Source organism: Phragmites australis, chromosome 18, assembly GCF_958298935.1.
Source record: "Phragmites australis chromosome 18, lpPhrAust1.1, whole genome shotgun sequence".
In the NCBI taxonomy this organism is placed as follows: Eukaryota; Viridiplantae; Streptophyta; class Magnoliopsida; order Poales; family Poaceae; genus Phragmites; species Phragmites australis.
The window spans coordinates 27,513,029-27,534,036 of record NC_084938.1 but is presented as its reverse complement, the minus strand read 5'-3'; the positions used below and the strand labels follow the sequence as shown (position 1 = coordinate 27,534,036).

Sequence of the window (21,008 nt, the reverse complement as noted above, 5' to 3'; positions counted from 1 at the left end):
GTTGTCAACCATCCTACTTCGTCAGTTGTTGTTGTATCGGTGATCGTCGATGTCGGCGTTCCCATGGCGCCATCGCGGATCTTGTTGTTGCTATGGACTACACCATGGGTGCTGCTGAGCTAAGTGTAGATGAAAGCTACCCAACCGACACTTGCGCAAGGTGTTTGACTAAATGCCTCGGTAATGTGGAGAAGCAATGTATAGGCTGTGGTTTGTATGTTTCTAACCGAACCCTCGTTAAGTCGGGGAATTTGCCCAATTACTACTAATTTAACTGCGTTCTAATAAAATGCCATCTTTCTCCTTAACGCATAAAATTACCTACATCAATAAGATATGAGTCGTAATAATAAATCTCCAAAACGCAGCTAAATTAGCAATATAAGCAATTTTCTCTGTTTAGTGGCGGAGGGTTCCTCATTCCTCGCGGGAGCCATTGATGGATCCCGTCGACCGATCGGCAGGGTCTCGCGGGGGCGGGGATTGACGGCCTCAAGGCGAGACTCGCGCAGCCGATCCAGCTCGCGGAGCAGGTGATCAAGTGGGCGGAGGAGGTGCAGACGTGCCGGCAGGAGTGCCAGGACCTCAAGGCCAAGGTCGAGCGCCTCGCCACCCTGTTCCGCCAGGCCGCGCGCGCCGACCTCTACGAGCGTCCTGCGCGCCGCATCCTTGAGGACACGGACAGGGCGCTCGACAAGGCCGCCGCGCTCCACGAACGCTTCCGCGACCACGGCCTCGTCCGCCGCATCTTCACCATCATCCCCGCAGGCTCGTTCAAGAAGGCCTCCTGCTAGCTCAACAACTCCCTCGGAGACCTCACCTGGATCCTCCGCGTCTCCAACTACGCTGCCTCTGAGGACGATCTCGACGACCACATCGGCCTGCCCCCCATGGCGCAGAACGAGCCCATTCTCTTCCTCATATGGGAGCAGATCGCCGTGCTCCAGACCGGCGGCCTCGAGGCCCGCGCGGATGCCTCCGCCAGCGTCGTCTCTCTCGCACGCGACAACGACCGCTATGGCAGGCTCATTATCGAGGAGGACGGCATCCCGCCGCTGCTGCGGCTCATCAAGTAGGGCCGCGCCGACGCCCAGGAGAGCGCCGCGCTCGCCATCAGGCTCCTCGGACGCGACCCCGAGTGCGTCGACCTCATGATCCTCGCTGGGGTCTGCACCTCCTTCGCCAAGATCCTCAAGGACGCGCCCATGAAGGTGCAGGGCATGGTGGCGTGGGCCGTATCCGAGCTCGCCGCCAACCACCCCAAATGCCAGGACGCGTTCATGCAGCACAACATCATCCGCCTACTCGTCTCCCACCTCGTGCTCGAGACGGCGCAGGAGCACTCCAAGTACGCCATCCACTCCGTGGTCATGGACAAGAAGAACAGTGACAGCTCGCAGAACACGTCTGACGCGGGGGAGCAAGCCACCACCACCACCATGGCGGCGAGGCTCATCATAGGCGGTGTCGGTGGCGCCAGTTCGAGTGGGACAGGCGCCGGGACAAGGGGTGCTGCCAGTGTCGCCGGGACGAAGCAGCACAACGCATCCCTGTCCGGGAAGAGCACGAGAGGGAAGGAGTTCAAGGACCCGGAGATCAAAGCGTACCTGAAATCCCACGCCGCCAGGGCACTGTGCACGCTCGCCACGGGCAATGCCGCCATCTGCAAGAACATCACCGAGTCGAGGCCTCGAGGGCGCTGCTCTGCCTGTCCGTTCTCCTCGAGAAAAGCACGGGCGACGTGCAGTACAACTCCGTGATGGCTCTCATGGAGATCTGTCGTGCCGCCTAGCAGAACGCCGACCTCCGGCAGTCGGCGTTCAAGCCCACCTCCCTCGCGGCCCGCGCCGTGGTGGACCAGCTCCTCCCGTCGTGGAGAAGGCCGACTACGACGACCTTCTCATCACCTGCATCACCTGCTTGGGCTGCCTGTCAAGAACGTTCCGGGCGACGGAGACAAGAATCATCGGGCGCTCGTCAGGCTTCTCGACGAGCCGGAAGTGGCCGTGCTGACCAAGTTCGCGTGCACGGAGAACTACCTGCAAGTGGACCACTCCAAGGCGATCATCGACCACGGCGGCGCCAAGCACCTGGTCCAGCTCGTCTACTTCGGCGAGCAAGATGCCCAGACCGCAGCGCTGATCCTCGTGTGTTACCTCGCGCACAACGTCCCCGACAGCGAGGAGCTCGGGCAGGCCGAGATTCTGACGGTGCTTGAGTGGGCGTGGAAGCAAAGGCACAAGTCGCTCGACCCGTTGATCTAGAGCTTGCTGCCCGAGGCCAAGATTAGGATGGAACTCTACCAGTCCAAACTAGTTGGTCTATTTGTTGTGCTTTGCTAATTCTGGGAAGTCCAGATACCTTTTTTTTTATCAAATCAGGAACTTCTTACTTCTAGGAAGTCCATATATACTGTTCTATTATAATTCTATTGATTTTGTCATCCACATGATTAGTATGATATGGCCCTTGCTACTGCTGGAACAGACTGCCCTTTCTCAGTCCAGAAAGGCAGAAAGGTTTCAGGCTTGCACTAGTATGAATCTTGGAGCTAGCTCTGTTGTGTGCGTTATCTGTTACTATTAATCCTCCTCCTTGATTTCTTGGATGACATAAAATTCGTCACTTTCATGCTTTGACATAATCTCTCCTGCACATGCATCGTCCGAGTTGGATCCAATTCAGACATGCAATCAACATCTTATCTTCAAATCCACAGCAGATTCCGTCCATTCCTAGCAGTAGAAAATTGTTCCTACGAATTGATGAATCTGTCGTGTTAAATTGAAGTAGCTGAATTTTCTTTTTTCGCCATCCCTCGTTTTCTTTTCCATCTTCGTCTCTGAGCGACGATCTTTATACACTCTTCTTTTCAAGCAATGAGAAAATTCAGGTGGGAAACCCCCACCGTAGTTTCCTAAAAAAAAGATCTTGGGGCGAAAAAGGTCTCTGATCATCCGTGTTTAACAAAAATGGATTTTTGGACGTGCTGTATGTAGTGTAGCAGCCATGCTCGGTCGGTTTGCTACCTTGCGAAGAACAGAAGAATCGCCCAAAACCACGGGGCACCGACGAAAATGGCATTTGGATTTTTAAGCTGGCTGTTGCTGTCGCGTCTCACCCTCGGATTGCTCATTGGATACGATACATGAGCTCTTCCTGATAACACAGAAACACTGCACCGTAGGAGCAGCTTGCTCCGAACAAAGTCAAGTCAAACTAATAATCGCCTCCCATTCGTGTACCAACCATCCAATTAGGTACGTTGCTGGTACGTGACAGCACAAATGCACAAGCAAACGACAAGAGCGTCGAAATCAGGCAGCGTGGCGTATCACACGCAGCTAAATCTCTACTACTTAAAAAACACCTAAATCATCCTGTTTCGCTACATGCGTTCCACTCCCATTAAACTCGCGTGTTCCGCCACCTCATGGTCCCTCCCATCCGCCGATTCCGCTCCCATCCAAAATCGCTCGCGATTCACGTGCTGATCCACTCGTTCTGTCCCTCCCTCCCTGTGCGCGATCAAAGCCAGGCCGACGGATCGATCTCCCTCCCCCTGCAGCGGTCAATGGCCCATCTCCAGTCCCATCCCCGAATCCCCCCTACGGCAGACCGGCATCACACTCGGTGGCTCGGGCGGCGCACTCAGTGGCTCGAGCGCTCGACCGGCGGATCGATCCCCCCTTGCAGCGGCGTGCTCGTTGACGAGGTCACCGTCATCCATGACAGGGCCACCTGGGTCTCACGAGGTCCGGATCCACACACTCTCCCCCTTTCCTTATGCCCTCTTCGCGCGTCGAATTCCTGGTCCTCGTTGCAATGCAATGCGATGCCCACGTGGGAGCGGGAGCCTTAGGTTCTCTCGGTTCAGGATCTAGGTCGCTCGGGTCACTCTGAGGAGGGAAGATGGAGGCAGGCTCCCTGCTCCGTCCATCGCTGGGATGGTTTCATTGCTTTGGAGGGCTCGATTTCATGGGTTCTGAGCTTGGTTCCAGGCAATACCGCCGCCAAGCTCCAGTTGCCACCTTCCTGTTCTTGGGTGTTTCGGTGGGGTTGAAAGGTCTCATGCTTCGCTGGGAATTGATTTGCTTAACTAGCGATTCATGTGCAATGCGGTGGGGAATTTTGGTCTTCGTGGGTATTTTCGCGTATGTGCTGCGTGGGATTGGTGGTAGCTCTTGTTCTCTATGGAAGGAGCACACATACAGTGTTGTGATGCAAGCTCCATGCGGTGGGGGAAAGCTTTGAACTTTGTCAATTTTTTATCCAGACCGCCCCCAGTATTCATGAGTTTTTTTTATCTTATGGCCGTTGATATGTAAGAAGTTGTTGTTTCTGCTTGAAATTCTCTGGTTTACTGGGACTTAGGCTCAGGGCATGGCTCTCTTTGATATTTGTTTGGTTGAATTACTAGGGCTTGACCCAAAGCTGGGGTACGATATTGCATTATTCTGTGTGCTCATATTCAATATCCATCTTTTGATTTCTTTGTATGAATAGAATATGATCATTGATATGTAAGAAGTTGTTATTTTTGCTTGAAATTCTCTGGTTTACTGGGACTTGAGCTCAGGGCATGGCTCTCTTTCGTATTTGTTTGGTTGAATTACTAGGGCTTGACCCAAAGCTAGGGTATGATTTTGCATCATTCTGTGTGCTCATATTCAATGTATATCTTTTGATTTCTTTGTATGGTTAGAATTTGTGTGGAGGGACTGATTCAGTATGCTTCTGCCTTGTAGCTGTGTTTGTATTCTCCCATGAAGGAGTCGTATGTGGAAATGATAGTCAACGTTGTTCTTCATTACTTCATGTGCAAATTCAACTAGAATGCCCTTTGCCACAACCCGCAAAATTAGAAATTTGTTTATTTTCCTTAAAGATTCTTTGTTACTTTAGGTGTTTGTTTCCTTTTCTTTTTGGTTCAATAGTTGCTGGAATATAGTGTAAATATGTAATATATAGATGGGCTACATGCTACCCTTTTGTTCCATAATTTGATCTTTGATTTATGTGTATTGAACCTTTGTAGGCTGCTGCTTCCTGATCTGCCCATTAAGGGTGGAGGCTGACAAGGCAGTGACGGCATATCACAACAAGTGCACACTACCTGGGGTATGTGGATGGAACCTGCTTGTTTCACCTATATTTCCTTAGGTACAATATAGTGATTGATCCCTATGTAGGTTCTTTGGGATATCACAACAAGTGCAATATTTTGAATATTGCTTAATATATTAGGAGGTAGTATTGTCTACATTCAAAGTTGTCTCTAAATTATTTCACCGCTTGTATAGTAAGCTTAGAGATCTGATCTCAATACTAGCATTCATATATAATAAGCTTATGTGGTCTCTTAATTGTTTTTTCCTTTTTGCCATAAGTCTTTTAATTGTTGGAATAGAGCAATGTTTTCATTTAATGTTACATGCAATGTGCATCCAATTACTTTGTGTGTCGAAGGTCACTATCATAAGTTACATTTTAGATGGAGAAGAATATAATGAGTCCAATTACTAAGCCTTTTCATTCCATATGAAACAAGTGCGTGGATACGACTACCTTAAAGATGATTGATCGTTTTCGGGGGGACGAGATAGTGTATCATAGCATTGATTGTGCTGAAGATCATCACCACAACTACTACCTCTCGGAATTCCTTAACTCTTTAACCCCAAACGGGCTGCTTCCGCATGTGCTGAAGCTTAAGGTTAATTGTCCTGTAATACTGCTAAGAAATATTGACCCTGCCAATTGACTTTGCAATGGGACAAGGCTTGTAGTCCAGGGTTCCAAAGAAATACTATTGATGTAGAGAACATGATCGGACAACATGCTGGGAAGAGGATTTTCCTGCCTCGTATCCCTCTATGTCCCTCTGATGACGAGATGTTCCCTTTTTGGTTCAAGCGAAAGCAGTTTCCTATTAGGCTCAGTTGCCATGAAAATTAACAAGGTACAGGGACAAACCATCCCAAATGTCGGCGTATACCTCCCTCAGGTATTGTTCTCTCATGGCCAGCTATACATCGTGTTATCTAGAGCCACTGCTACAAGGAACATCAAGATCCTCGTCGTCCCGGATGACGATAAGAAAAAGGAGAAGCACTCAAAGCAGAGTGAGATGTGCACTAAGAACATCATCTACAGAGAGGTCCTCACACCATATTCAAGATATTTTATTGCTTATTTATCGATTTGTGGCTACTGGTTATACTTCGTTTATCTTTGATGTGATGCATATAATATTTTTTTTTCTTTTGAGTAGGTTCAATGGTATGAGGTGCCCAATTGATATGATGTAAAGAGGAAGGGTAAAAGCAAGAGTAACAACCCATGAAGTTAGTGTACAATGCGCAGGCTCAATGTACATGCATGTTATTCTTCTACTAAGCATGGGTTAATGTATTTTTACACATACATATCATAACTCAATAACGTATGATGATACAAAGTATGTAAACTTGAATGTATGTATTTTTTGCATTGTATTTTAGAACCGTAGCAACGCACGGGCACTCAACTAGTCAAACAGAAATGTCACCACCAGTTTCCCACCAACACCAGCTACAAGCCAACTACACTTAATCGATCAACCGTTGGTCCCACCGGATTCTGTCCCGTGCACCATGAAATAAGTTTTCAAAACACAACATCCTCTCCGCAACATGAAAAAAACCAAAAGTTTACTCCCACAACTGGAAAATCAATGCGTTATCTTCTCCGTAATCGGGAAAAATCGGAATTTTACTCCCACAACCGAAAAATCAACACACAATCTGCTCCGCATCTGGAAAAAACCAGAAATTTACTCCTGTAACTAGAAAAAGTCATCTCGTTAGCCTTTAAATAGAGATTATCTCTCTCCCTCTCTCTCCTGTAATCCCCTATGAACCGTCGAAGATCTTCAGATCCAGATTTATAGCTAATATTGGTGGGGCGATTTGAGAGGGACGTGAATCACTCTGTCTCATTGTGCTCGCTCTCTGACGCTCACTGATGAGCGAGACGCTGCCCATTGGTGCAAGCGTAGTTTTGCATGCAGAATCTCCATCAGCACATCTGTCCATTATTCATGCATCTCTAGTCTTCACCGTCGATTCAATCGACATACTCGGTGATGGTAGCGTGGGTTTTAGTCCAAGAATTGAGTTTCCTTTTGTGTAAATTTTGATCTTGAGTTATTGTGATTTGTTATGATATTTTGAAATTTTCTCTAGTGCAAAAAGAAATATGCTGAATCTATATTGTGACAATTATTTTCTCTTTGTTTGGTTCAATTTTATGTGCACAGATCATTCGGTCATGTACTCCTCGTATTTTTATCTTTATGTTCTGTGCTCAACCAGAAACGATAATGGTTAGAATTGGAAAGGTAACGAGAAAATGATAAAATATTTCTGTTGAACACGGAAGTCGTCTTTTATTCAACCAGAAAAAGATAATCATTAAAACAAAAATAATAATATAAATAGCAATAAAACAAGTGATTTCACGAGATTAAAATAATAAAAAGGTGACTTCACGCATCACATATATGACCACAACAATAAAATAATAAATGTCATCAGGAAAGCATGACATATACGGTTACTTGATCATTTTACTTATTTTTCTTTAATTACTTGAAAATTGTTTCCCTGATTACATGATTAGTTTACTTGTTTAGAGAGAGAATCTCATATGCTGTTATCTTTTTCTTTGATTAGCTTAAGATCATTTTTTGGATTAGGTGATTGGTTTTCTTGTTTAGAGAGAAAATCTCGTATGTTATTATTTTTTTCTTAATTAGCTAAAGATTTTTTTTTAAATTACGTGATTAGTTTTCTCATTTAAAGAGGAAATCTCGTTGACCATTTTCCAATTTCTTAAAACGTGTTTTCTTATTTTATAACATGTGTTTTCTAGCTTTTCTATTTTATAATAATAATTTTTGGGTTACAATGTGAAAATTTCTACTTTTCCCACTACGACATAAATTTTTCTGTTTCATAATATATGTTTTTCTATCTTTTTCTAACACGATATGTCCGGTCGGTCCGACGAGTTGAATTGGCACGTGAAATATTAGTAGCACGTTAAATAACATGGTTATATATATTTATGTGAACGAAGAATATCTTATTTTTAAAGGACAAATTTGGTAAAGAATCCATGCAGGGTGGGACACAGGGGCGCATGGTGGGCCCCACCCCCTAGCCACGGCGACCGGCCTCCCACGCCGAGTCGGCCTCCCCTGGCCCGGCTTCACAACAAAGCCCACTGACCAGTTGAGGGGTCGGCGGCCGGTCACGCCGGCCGACCGGCTTGGCGGCTATAAAACCGGCAAGAGCCAGTGGAGTCTGGGAGGTTTACACGGCCGCGCAAGCACGCACGCTTCCCACCTCGCCATTCCCCGTTCCCCAAGCGAGGTGGGGTTATGGGCCGTGCCGGTCGCGCCCACTTCCCCGTCCACCTTCACTCCCCAACCGCCGCCGCCTCCGCCTCCGCCTCTCCCTAGCTAGTTAGTTCAGTCAAATCGAGCTCCCCAACCACCAGCACCTCCGAAGAGCGTAGCTTCCATGGCTTCTCTGTTGCGCCTGCTCGGCACCCCTACCTCGATCGCCTTCCTCATCCTCTCGTTCTTCCAAGGTACGTGGTGACCGATTCATTGCTGCTCACTTGGATCGATCTTCTCGTGATAAATCGTATTGTATTGATTAGCTTTCGATCGGTGAAGCGTTTTTGGATTTGGATTTGTGGTGGGCAGGGTCGGTGCGCGGCATCACGTTCACGTTCACCAACCGGTGCGGAGACACGGTGTGGCCGGGGGTGCTGTCGGGCTCCGGCACGGCGCCGCTCGAGACCACCGGCTTCGCGCTCTCGCCGGGGCAGTCGCGCTTGCTGTACGCGCCGCAGGGGTGGTCGGGCCGCTTCTGGGGCCGCTCCGGCTGCGACTTCGACGCCTCCGGGAAGGGCTCCTGCGCCACGGGGGACTGCGGGTCGGGCCAGGTGGAGTGCAACGGCTCGGGGGCCTCCCCGCCCGCCACGCTCGCCGAGTTCACCCTCGACGGTGCCGGCGGGAAGGACTTCTACGACGTCAGCCTCGTCGACGGCTACAACCTGCCCATGCTCGTCCAGCCGGCCTCGCCGGATTGCCCCGACACAGGGTGCCTCGTCGACCTCAACGAGCGCTGCCCCGACGAGCTCCGCGCCGACGACGGCCGCGCGTGCCGCAGCGCCTGCGAGGCGTTCGGCCGCCCCGAGTACTGCTGCAACGGCGCCTACGGCAACCCAGACACCTGCCACCCATCCCAGTACTCGCAGCTCTTCAAGTCGGCGTGCCCCAAGTCCTACAGCTACGCCTACGACGACGCCACCTCCACCTTCACCTGCAACCACACAGACTACACCATAACCTTTTGCCCGAAATCTACTCCATCAAGGTATGCGCCTGGCCTTACCTTGCCCAGATTTTGATCTAGATTGTCCATTGCAATTTCGAGCTGCAGATTTTCAACTATACGATTCTTTGAGATAGATTACTTGGGGGAAATGGGGGAAAGAGTTAGGCTTGGAGCCAAGCAAAGAAGCTCTGAGTTGTATTCTTCTCTTGACATCTTTTCTTTTCTTCTGCCCCCACTTCCAACCTTGAGTGTCGGTCTTGACCGGAAAGTTGCACTTGCCCAGTTGGACCAAGGACAAACATATAAAACTGGCGTATTATATCATTTTTTTTGTTCAAATTAACTTTACATCTTGATAGTATTAATCTTTGGGTACAAATTACTTATGAGTTATTTTCTTTCTCAATTTGTAGTGGTAAGTCTAACAAGAACTCATCGCGGAGGCCGAGCCACGAGCAGCTGGAAGACGAAGTGTGGTTGGCGTCCTTGAAGGCCAGCGACGCTGATGCACTAACAATAGTGTCATGGTCGACATCCATTGCCCTCCAATCGGTCCTGTCAATTGCGGTGATGATCATGCTGGTTGCATTGGATCATCCTCTCTTTAGCTTGCTATGATTCGGTAAGGTTGTGGTTCGTGACTCATAGGAGTGATGTAAGCTGTTTTTAGACGAAAAATGATTAGAGCATTAGAGAGGAGAAATGGAGAGAACATTGTTTAGGACTTTTTGTTTGTGGATAGGAGTTACGGATTACGAGACATTTACAAGTTGGCAATTGCAGTTCTAGGAATGCATTGCATTGGTTCATATTCATTGCCTTACAGAAAATTTGCTCTTTGAATTATATTCTTATTTGTGCATACTTTTTTTTTGTTTGGGGGTGGATCAATGTTACCTGCTGATGTAGTAATTTGAAAAGAGATGAATATGAAATTTGATAGTCCGCTATCATTAGCTTATTCTTTTCTTTCTAATAAGTTTTGAGCTGCAGAGGTACACATATCAATGTAATGCAGGTTAGAACCCTGGAGATTATGATTAAGCTGTCACTTTGCTTTCTCCTCTGATGTACCCCTCTCCTTGTGCATGATGAGTGAGCTAGAGAGAGAGATATATTTTCATCTAGATGAAAAGTTCGATATTCTATTGGCAGTGTGATAGCTATATATTTTGTTGAGAAATTAGTGTTCCTAACCTCTACACCGACTCCTGAGAAATGGTACTGGAGTGATACCACTTATCCTTCTCTCCTATACCAGCTACCCTAATAGGTTACCCTCTCCTTCTCATTAATTAGTAATTTTTCTTATACCTAGGCGATAATGCCAGCTTTAGGTATCTTTGAGGCAGAGCCAGCCTTCTTGCTTCCAAGTGGCAAAGCCTACATTTGATGAAGCCAAGACCGTTAAGCATAAGTACTACAAACATGCTGCTTAATTTAGGAGACTGACTGTTACATAACAAGATGACTCAACTCTTTATTCAATACTAAAACCTCAATACAACAAAAAAAAACTCTTTTATTTTCTTAGTAGCTACCCTATTACTGACTAGTTCTATCTAGGACTCACCATGACCACACTAAGACCCTAAGACACACTGTGACAACCTTATGGTGCATCTCACCTATGGCTCATATGCCACTTTTTGTCATGGTATGGCAAGGGGGGAGGGCACTCCTATTTATAGGACTCCTACACCATTGGATGAGTGACATTTGTCACCATCCAACTATTCTATTACACAAACATCTAGGTTTTGCATTCTTCTTTACTTTGTCATGAAGAAAGAGTTATAACGATGAGTAGTATAAAACTATCGTATACAATATGTATATGAATCCCTAAGGTACCATAGATACCTGTAGTATGGAGTCGTATTTAAGAAATAAATCCCTTGATATATGAAAACCTTTTGCAGTTGTCAAGATATCCTACTTAGAATAGTTGGATAAAAAAAATCCTATTTAAAAAGGAGTCTGGATGCTATATGACAACCCCCTATATATGGAGCTAGGAGACCCTACGAAGGATACAAGTCCATCCAGAAGCCAATACACAACCACAATCACGATCTACATCGACAACTCGCTAGACAACGTGCAAAAAGCTTTCGACTAGTATTAGATCCTATCTAGGCTAGTCACGACCCCACTTATAATCTATCTTGAAGATCAATACAAGAATACAGGGCGTAGGGTTATTATCATTTAGGAGGTCTGAACCTATATAAAATCTCTGTCTTTCGACGTTTGATTCGACAAGAGAGAGTATTACCTACATTCATCACGTATTTGTAAGATTGTTGGTTTACTAATCGTCGACAATTCCACCATCTTCCATGGCAAATATCTACTTCATATGATTTCCCAATTCTAGAAGAGTCCTCAAGTACGCATTGCATATTTCAACATATTTTTTCTGACCATGAGTCAACAGATATATGAGAAGAAAAGAAGGAAAACTGATGACTTCTTTTGAAAAGAAGGAAAAGGTGAAGATAGGGAGGCAAATAGACAAAGACGTTGATAGTGCTAATCAAAGGGAGAACAGCGCCCGGCTGTGTTAATCTATTAAACTAGTAAACTAACACCACATTAGAAGCAAAATAGCTTGCTTTCACATAATACTGACAAAGTATACGCACTAGATTTACTCCTAGCCCTTCTGTCTTTTAATATGAGCAGAGCTAAGCATAGCTTGTGAAATGAGCATAGCTCAATCGGTTAGGTTTCTTGTAATAGAACCCGCACACCTAGATACGGATGTTCATATTTACAAAATAGCTATATATTCTTGACGTCCTGTTGGTATAGAAGTCAGAAGTTATGCTTCCTTCGTCTTTTAACATAGACCCAGTAGCCATGGAGTAAGATTTTTTTTTTATAGCCAGACAAGATTACTCCCAAGAAAATATATAAATAAACAAATTGAGCTCCTTCCCTTTCAACTTTCGTTTGTGGTGCTTCAGAAGGCCATTTGTGTATGCCATCATTTGATCTCCTTCCTTGATGCTACGCCTGATCATTGGTCATATCTGGCCAAGATTTCACTAACGTAACCATCTGCATTAATAAAATGAAAAATAAGTACCATCTTACATTATAGTGATGCGGCAATGCATTTCATTTGCTGCAAAAATACTCAAAAACGCACCTGGAAGAAACAGATTCTATTTCTACCCTTGCTTTGCATTTCGAACGACAATTTGCGGCCCAACTAAGATGCTGAGATTCGTTAAGCCCGTAAGGCCCAACTTGGGACCAAAATGAGCTTCCGGTCCGGCCCATAATCAATTGGAAGCATCACTCAACCTGCGACTGCAGTACACATGGGAATCACTCGCAAATATCTTTTCAAGATTGGAACAACACAGTAAACCTTATAAAACACCTAGTCATGTTATAATTTCTTAAGCGTTCGATAGAAATCCTTAGAATATTTTCAGCTAAAAAAAAACCTTAGAATAGTTTCCTTTTCTTTTCCAAAGTCTTATCTTACCATATAATTCCGACTGTGACCTCGAAAATCTTCATCTTGTAAAGAAAAAGTTCTAGAATGTTATTAAGATCAAATAAATGTATAATTATTTTACAATACTCTAATATTGCAAGATAATATAGATATAATTTGAAGCCTTATAGATAAGTGAGAATTACTACTATTTCATAGTATTTTACGTTTGCTTTGCTTTTTATGACCTTTAGGGCATGAGTTGGCGGGAATGCTTTTGTGATGCCTTATAGAGAAGTGGAAAATTCATGGGAAGGTAGCGTTGGAATCCCTTGAAGATGTGGTAATAACTGGCTTCACAGGAGCAGACGAGGAGATGCAACTTGTGAGCTTGTTATTTGAGAGCTCGAATTCAATCAAACGCATGGACGATCTAAGTGACACCGCAAAGAAGCTGGCCGGGCGCTGTTTCTTTGAAACCGGAGATTGGGGAAGAAGACGATTGTCATGATATGCAGACGATTTATCAGGAACTGATGAAGATCCCTTGTGCTGATTGAGGCCACCAGCAATATGCAGAAAAAGCATTCAACTGGACGTGCAACGCAACAGAGAGCGCAACGTTGTCGGCGAAAGGCAGATCCGGATATAAACATGACATGAGTAATGTTCGTTGCCTCAACCTTGGTCAGCGATTTGCGGAAGAGGTATTCACTTGGACGTGTTGTTGCACAACATTCGTTGGCTAAAGGCAGATCTCTGCAAATTCAACGAAGAATTGTACGTCTGCATATCCAATTGACGGTTTGCACCTGCTAAGGCCGGGATCTTATTTCAGTATCGGAATAAATCTTCCTATCTAAAAACACATTTCGCTAAGTGAATCAAACATGATTTGACGTCAATTGCATGCCCATTTCCAGCGCGTCTCGCTGTTCTGGCAACTTAATTCTGTGTACCGTGGACTGAAGCTGGGACTTGTGTTTAGTGTTATCTAGATACTTTTCATTTTTTTTTCAAATCAGATATCTCAAATCGAACTCTTCGTCCGTGTCAGGTAATACTGCAAATTCGCGCAAGTATTTGACTAACCTCTCACCCATTTCTTGGGAATCCAACCTGGAATTGAACCGGCCACCGGCTCTGTCAGTTTCTTGACCGTGACTGCAAGCAGCAAACCAGACGCGGAAACCACATGCTAGTTCGTCGTGAACTGATTGCTGCAATTGACTTCCTCTTGCGTCCCCTTGTGCTACATTGTTTTACTAATACTCCATTTTTTTACTTATCATTTAGCATATAGACATAGTCTCTACGATTTTAACAAACACGCTTGATTGCTACTTGTCACAAGTACTTTTAAGTAAAAGTTGAAAAAAATTTATGATGTGAAAGTGTTTTTATGACAAATGCATTAGTATCATTCTTATGTGCCAAACAATAATAGTTTTGTATTTTTGAGTGGTCAAAGTTTGTAAAATTTAAATGTACATATTTATAACGATATCTATAATACCCTTGATTTGAACTAGCTAGTGAGTGCTCGTTGCCCGTTGGGACCTGGACGGCAAGCTATCTTCTCTCTGGGAAAGTTTTCAGTCTTGTGAGAAACGAGTCAAGCTGCTAGCCCTGCATGTAGGGAACGGCAGGAGAAACCCTATGCTGCCGTGTAGAATAAGTCCAAAGAATTACGGCAAATACAATTTTGCGTGTCTTTGTGTACACACCAAACATTTATCTATTTCTTTCACCAAATATTCATCTATCTATTGATTCTCTTAACTATCTTATGATTTTTTCATCTAACACTTCAATACAAATTTTAACATACATAAACAGTTTCACACGGCGAAGAAACACAAGAGCATTCACACGGCGAAGCAGTAAACTTGGTTGCTACGAAAACACGACGGTTCAGATTGCATTGGGCTCTGGGCTGTTGATGGATTGGTCGTTGAATATCTCATTTACAAATAGCCGGGATGCTAATTTTGTCGATTCTTGATTGGTTCAACGGGGTAAATGCATGGGCTGTCGGCCAGCTCCCGCCCGGCCCGAAGCCGTCGAGGAATAGAAGCGAGGAGGTTGTTTTTTCACGGCGACTGCTTGGCCGCGCCGGCAATGTCCGCGGAGGAAGATCACCACCGTGGCGATGGCGGACTACCTGAGGACCAGGTGTTCGAGATGCTCACCCGCGTCTCCCTCGATGACCTCGACGCTTGCCGCCGGGTTTCCAGCCGGTGGCGCCGCCTCACCTACGACCCGGGGTTCGCGCCCCTGCACTGCCGCCGCGCCAACGCCGTCTCGGGCTACTCCGTCCAGAGCATGGCGCGCAACCGCTACAACGCCGACTTCGTCTCCATGCACTCCTCCCCGGCGCCGCCAGCGAAGATCTCGCTGGACTTCCTGCCGTCTGCGCACGTCCGCGTCGTGGCCGTCGCCGCGCACCGGGGGCTCGTGTGCTGCGTGGAGGCCAACAAGAGGCGGAAGGCGTGCTACTACGTCTGCAAGCCCGCCACGCGGCAGTGGCGGGCGCTGCCCAACCCGCGGGTGCGGTTCCGCGCGGCTTCCACGGCCATGGTGGCGCGGCCGTCCGGCGCCACGGCGGAGTTCAAGATCGTCCGGCCCTCGGTCCCGGCGCTGAGGGACCGCCTGCGCTGCGAGGTGTTCGACTTCCGGAGCTTCACGTGGCGCCGGTCCGCAGGCGTGACGCTCTGTCCGGACTCTCTCGACCCCGCGCCCACGGCGCCATGCATTGGCTCCGGTGGCCGGACCAGTTCACCGGAGCGCAGGGCATCTTCTCGTTCGACATGAGGAGCGAGATCGACGTGGAGGCTCAACCGGCTGCTGCCGGAGGTGGAGGAGGTAGAGGTCCAGTGGGCGCGGAAGAGAAGATAGTGGTCGTCGAGGGGAAGCTGTGCCCTGCTTGTGATCATGGAGGCCGCCATGGACGAGGAGGTGCTGGAGATGTGGGAGATAGATTGCCAACTACGTGGACGAGAAGTGGGAGAAGAAGATGACAGTGAGCTTGAAGAGCGTCCACATGCAGGAAGGGCGCGCGGTTATACTCCGAGATCTCTATTCCTCGGATGTCGCCTTCTTGGATAGCTTCTGCACAGTGATGTGTGGTAAGGCACATGCATGCATGCGTCGATCCTTTTACATCCATGAACAGCTGAATTTTCAGGCTTTTGACCTGCAATTTTGTGTTCAAAGTTTGCAAATGATCCATCACTAACTAGTTTTAATTTGCATTATGTGTGATCATTCACAGGTACGATTTTTGGAGGGGGAAAGATGGCTGAAGTCCAAGTAAATCACCTATGCATACAAGAAGTCTTCGCGAATCAGACTTGGTTCCTTGCGAGATAGGAACAGGATGCCTGTCACCAGCTCGCATGCCTTCAAAGGAGCTCCTAAAATAAGGGGACTCCATGTTTTGATGATGTCAGACAAATTTGATTAGTTAGGAACCGAGCCTAGGTTGAGGGTGTGGATATAACATCAAGTTCGAGTTCTCGTCCTAGCGAATTTGAGTGACTATGTGACTATTTTTTTTAATATAAAGCCATATAGTTCATCCTAGTTGGTTTAGTTTTTTTTTTCCAGCAAATTCGACAAATATTAGCCAGTCTCCGTCAGGTGTCCATTTTGAGGACAAAAAAACATGGAGGTTATCATTGGATGCATGCAGCATGCTTTTAGCTGAGGTCAATGACGATGCAGGTTACTGAAGTTATGTAGCAATACCGAGCGTTGCTCGTGACGGCGCTGACAAAACTTCCACTCTAGTACTCCGATCAGGGGCCTTGCATTGCGTCGCTGGATGCAACAGCTGAGCTCGCTTGCTCGGCCGACGGCCCCGGCGCCGAAGGGTGTTAGTTAGGCCGTGTTTGGTACAACTACATTTTAGTTTTTTCAGCTCCGTTTCATAAATTTATAATGGAACATATCTTTCGTAGAGCTGAAGCTGACAATAAAATTGTTTGACTAGCAGGATTACTCCAAATCTAAAAATGAGATGTTTTGGGGGAGAACTGTCAATGATATCCTTGTGATGTTATATGTATATTATTTTTAATATATAAGCATTTGATATTGTTTGGTTATACTAAATACGATACATAGAATTTTTGTAAGTTTTTCAACATAGAAAAATATTAATTTTCCTAGTGATTATAATAATAAAATATAAGTGATTATAAAATAAATCGATTACAAATATTATATCATAATCGAATATTACATGTAACATTGTATTTTCACACTTGCACTGAAAGAGGGGCTAATCATACATAAGCAAGATGTAAATCTGCTACTCGTCAGAATGAGACATCCTGAAAGTATATCCATTGCAATGAGCAAACATATCCACATCATAGTCTCGAGTCTTCAAGAAATTGCTTTAGGGTCACAACATATGAGTCTTCAAGAAATTGCTTCAAGGTCACAGGACATGGTCGACGTGACAGGGGCGGATCCAGCCCAGATTTGAGCGGAGGCCTGCTAACTATTAGACTTCTATAGCTACAGTAAACTTAGTCTACAGTAAACTAAACGAATAAAAATGAGTAGGGGCCCGTGCCCCCGCTCAATATATGCTGGATCCGCCCCTCGACGAAGCAGTCACTCTCATGCCAGTGCTTACAAGAATCAGCCGACTTGAGAGAAGAACCACTGCAAAATCCAAGTATTACCTTAGAACTTTCAGACAATACTACGAAATCCAAGTGCTAGCTTAGAACTTTCAGATAATATTACCCATCATACTTGGAACTTTGCAACTTGCCAGTCATACATTATTATGTTGTTCTGCACTTCGACCACTGTGATGATAAAGTAACAGCAAGCATCAACTGCATGTGTATAAATATTTTTTCTCTTGATTTCTTCCATTATCTTTCCAACAAATCAAACAACAACAGCAGCATTATCACCCGAAATACCTGAGAATGATAAAAGATGTTGGTGGAAGAGAAGATGTCTTTTATTTTATAATGCCCGCTCAGGATATGGCTTGGCTGATGCATGGTCCTTTACTGATGTATCACCTGCTTGTTGGTTATAATAAATGTTTTGCATTTTGGATTTATGACTTTTAAACGACCATATTTTCTAAACCATGCCTCTGGTTTATGATCCGTTTGAACTTATGCAGTCCCTACGATTTAATCTATAAAATAAGACCATGTTGTCTATATTTGAAAATAAAAAAATAGTGACATATGATTTGTTATAAACCAAACGCCATTTTCAAGACCAAATATGGACACTGCTATAGTATGAGGTATATTTGGTCCAACTTTCTATGTGATAAACCAAACAGGGACAAAGTCGTGAGGTAACATGGCTTCCCCTCTTACGAGACGTATTGTTTGGGCCGTAGGGATAACATAGAGTTGGGTTAGAATTAGTGGAGTAAAATCATACCCGATCTAAAACCTGACAGACCCGTGAACAAAAAATTATACCTAATCTAGACCTATTAGATACAAAAATCGTAGATATCCAGACCCACAGGTCCGATTGCAGGTTCAGGATATCCCACCAAACTCCTCTCGTTTCTTCTTCTTCTTCTTCTCTCCTAAGAAAGGAGAGATGATACAGAGCGAGCCAGCCTGCCGTAACAAAGAAGGCAGCGCAGCCCTGAAGCGGACGGACTTGACAAGTAGTCACAAATGCACTGAAACCCCAAAGCAAACCCATCCACTGGAAGCTAGCTCTTGCCGGCCGGCCGGCGGCGACTACAGGAATTCAGGATGGTCCGCTATGACCGCGCGATCACCGTCTTCTCCCCTGACGACCACCTCTTCCAGGTCGATCACCGGCTTTGGCTGTAAATGATTATCACATATGCACATTCACTATGGTAATCCATGTTTGTCTGTCTTCTTTGTGCCCCTCAGTACCTCGATAAGAATTTTACATGGCATTGAACATGATGTAGTTGTCATAAAATGTGAATACATGTACAAGCTTTCATGTCATAGTTGTTTCAGTGAAAGAAATTAGCTATTTCTTATTGGCAGGAAGAGATGCCTATCTTTATTCAGCGCAGTTGTTATGCTGAAATCGCCTTACCCACTCACTATTTTTATCATTGATTTGTTTGATATTCAGCAATACTTAAACCTTCAATCGTCTTACATTCTGCTATTGTCTTTATGGCACTGACTGACCCTCGATATATCTAGGTTGTTGAGAGTGGCGGCAAGAACATAGAGATCGCAATGATGACACACGAATGGTCTTTGCCAGCTCGAAGAGGCTGAAATCAACAAATATGTCGCCGAGATTGAAGCAGAGAAGGCCGCTGCGGAGGCTGCAAAGAAGGGAGTGCCAAAAGAAACCTGATTCAGCATGATTTTGGCTCCTGATTCCTGTTCCACAGCATGTCTTGTTTTCCTCTTGTTCTCGAGGAATGACGGGTTGTTTGGATGAAGCGGATGTTTATTTACGATGAAGGTGCTTGGATTAAACTCTCATGTTTATTTACGATGAAGTAGTGCATCTTGAATTTATTTGAGTTCAAATTGAATTAAAAAGAGAATATCAAATTGAATTAAAAAAGAGAATATCACTTGAAATGAAAAAAAATGCAAATAAATGAAGCATTACAGGGTAACTCATTTTTTCACCAAATAATATAAGGTTGAAAATATTTTTATAAATTAGTACATCATATGATAAGAATATTAGTGATTTTTTTATTTTTAGGAATTTACTCAAGGTATTAAAAATTTCTATAAGTTATAAAAGTAGGATGCTTTGGAGAATTTTAATTAAATATTAGCTTAGTCTTTTTGGATCGAATCAAAATAGGTTACTAGTGAGCTCTAAATTTCTCATAAAAACGTTTAAAAATTTTAGACTACTCATATACTATTAGATAAAATCGAGATTTAAATGAAAAATATGGAAACACACAAACGTACACACACTTAGACATAGCTAGGTCAATAGTGCACGTGAAAAAGTACTCGTTCGATCAGTGAACCATATGTTTGGGTCTACTAGCGTAAGATCTCGCCTGTTCAGTAAGCGAGATTAAAGTTTAGGTTCTGTATGTTCATTGATTTTTTATTACCTGACATGTAAGGTCTATAAGGTGTCGTTTATTCATCGGGTGATAGTAGCCTACTTCTGCCATTTTTATAAATAGGTGTATATTTTTGCAAATATTAAAGAAAAAATATAAAAAAAATCCGAAGATTGCTTCGTTGCGTATAGCATCGTGTCTTGGGCTCCGCACATTCTGGCCTGGCCATGGAGTGGAGGTGAGCCGAGCCGCCAATGCCAGGCCCAACCACCCATGGTGAAGCAGCCCCCACCTTCCAATCCATGCGGTGCACCAGTTTTCTTTCCTATTTGGCCAATAGAAAACATGGACGCCGCCACGTTGGTCCGACGTGGCCACCTACCACACCAACTGTGGGCCCCACATGTGTGCGCCTGGAAGGGGCCCACGGTGACCAACTAACCATCACCCACTCTCATTACCTGGGGCCCACTCCCGCAAGACACGTGCACACAGAAGCACGAACACACTCGCATAAAACACTTAGGGAGCAAACGTGTGATTTTATCCTTGATAGATAGATGATACATCCACTTCATTGATCACTCAAGCTAAGATTGATTCTCACCGGGTAGCTACCTAATCCAGCTGATTGGTACATGATGACAATACTGTCAGTCTCACTTGCCAACAAATTATATATCAGAGGACAAGATTAGAGCCGGGACTTAGACCGTGTCATTCCTAGCTCATTTATGACATGAGTTTTGACACCATATAAAGTATGATATGGTACGAAATATTTTGGACTGAATTGGTATAATACGAACATAAGGGTCGTGCCGTGCATAGGATATTGGTACGGTGGGTATGCTAATAGAGCATGATAGTTTGAATCATGAAAAAGATATAACACAATCTGCATGATTATTTTCACGTGTTTGTTCTCTAATATCTTTGATACAAAACGCGAGACATTAATAAAGATATGTAAGCATAAGAGATACAATTATAAGATGGTAAAAGATAAGTATGAAAGTATTGTTAAACGATATAGAGTATGTATGAGCATAAAAGATATAAATATAAGGTAATAAACGATAAATATATAAGTATTATCAGATGATATAAAATAAGATCATAT

The 21,008-nt window shown here is 44.9% G+C and overlaps 1 protein-coding gene and 2 pseudogenes across 1 annotated transcript; all 3 read left to right on the top strand.

Annotated features, from left to right (window-relative positions):
* Window positions 1–440: 440 nt before the first annotated feature.
* On the top strand, window positions 441–2,343 carry LOC133898671 (uncharacterized; annotated as a pseudogene).
* A 5,943-nt stretch (window positions 2,344–8,286) lies between these two features.
* On the top strand, window positions 8,287–10,353 carry LOC133899585 (thaumatin-like protein 1). The gene is made up of 3 exons (XM_062340584.1): window positions 8,287–8,637; window positions 8,756–9,431; window positions 9,806–10,353. The coding sequence occupies exons 1-3, from the start codon at window positions 8,568–8,570 to the stop codon at window positions 10,008–10,010; spliced, it is 951 nt and encodes a 316-aa protein (XP_062196568.1). The 5' UTR covers window positions 8,287–8,567; the 3' UTR covers window positions 10,011–10,353.
* A 4,614-nt stretch (window positions 10,354–14,967) lies between these two features.
* LOC133898669 (uncharacterized) lies at window positions 14,968–19,200 on the top strand (annotated as a pseudogene).
* Window positions 19,201–21,008: the final 1,808 nt, after the last annotated feature.

What these genes read in the sequence shown, in the direction of transcription:
- LOC133899585 (XM_062340584.1), top strand. Translation starts at nt 8,568, where the DNA reads ATGGCTTCTCTGTTGCGCCTGCTCGGCACCCCTACCTCGATCGCCTTC. An exon ending in CATCCTCTCGTTCTTCCAAG is followed by an intron (nt 8,638 to 8,755) that starts GTACGTGGTGAC and finishes TGTGGTGGGCAG; the next exon opens with GGTCGGTGCGCGGCATCACG. An exon ending in CCGAAATCTACTCCATCAAG is followed by an intron (nt 9,432 to 9,805) that starts GTATGCGCCTGG and finishes CTCAATTTGTAG; the next exon opens with TGGTAAGTCTAACAAGAACT.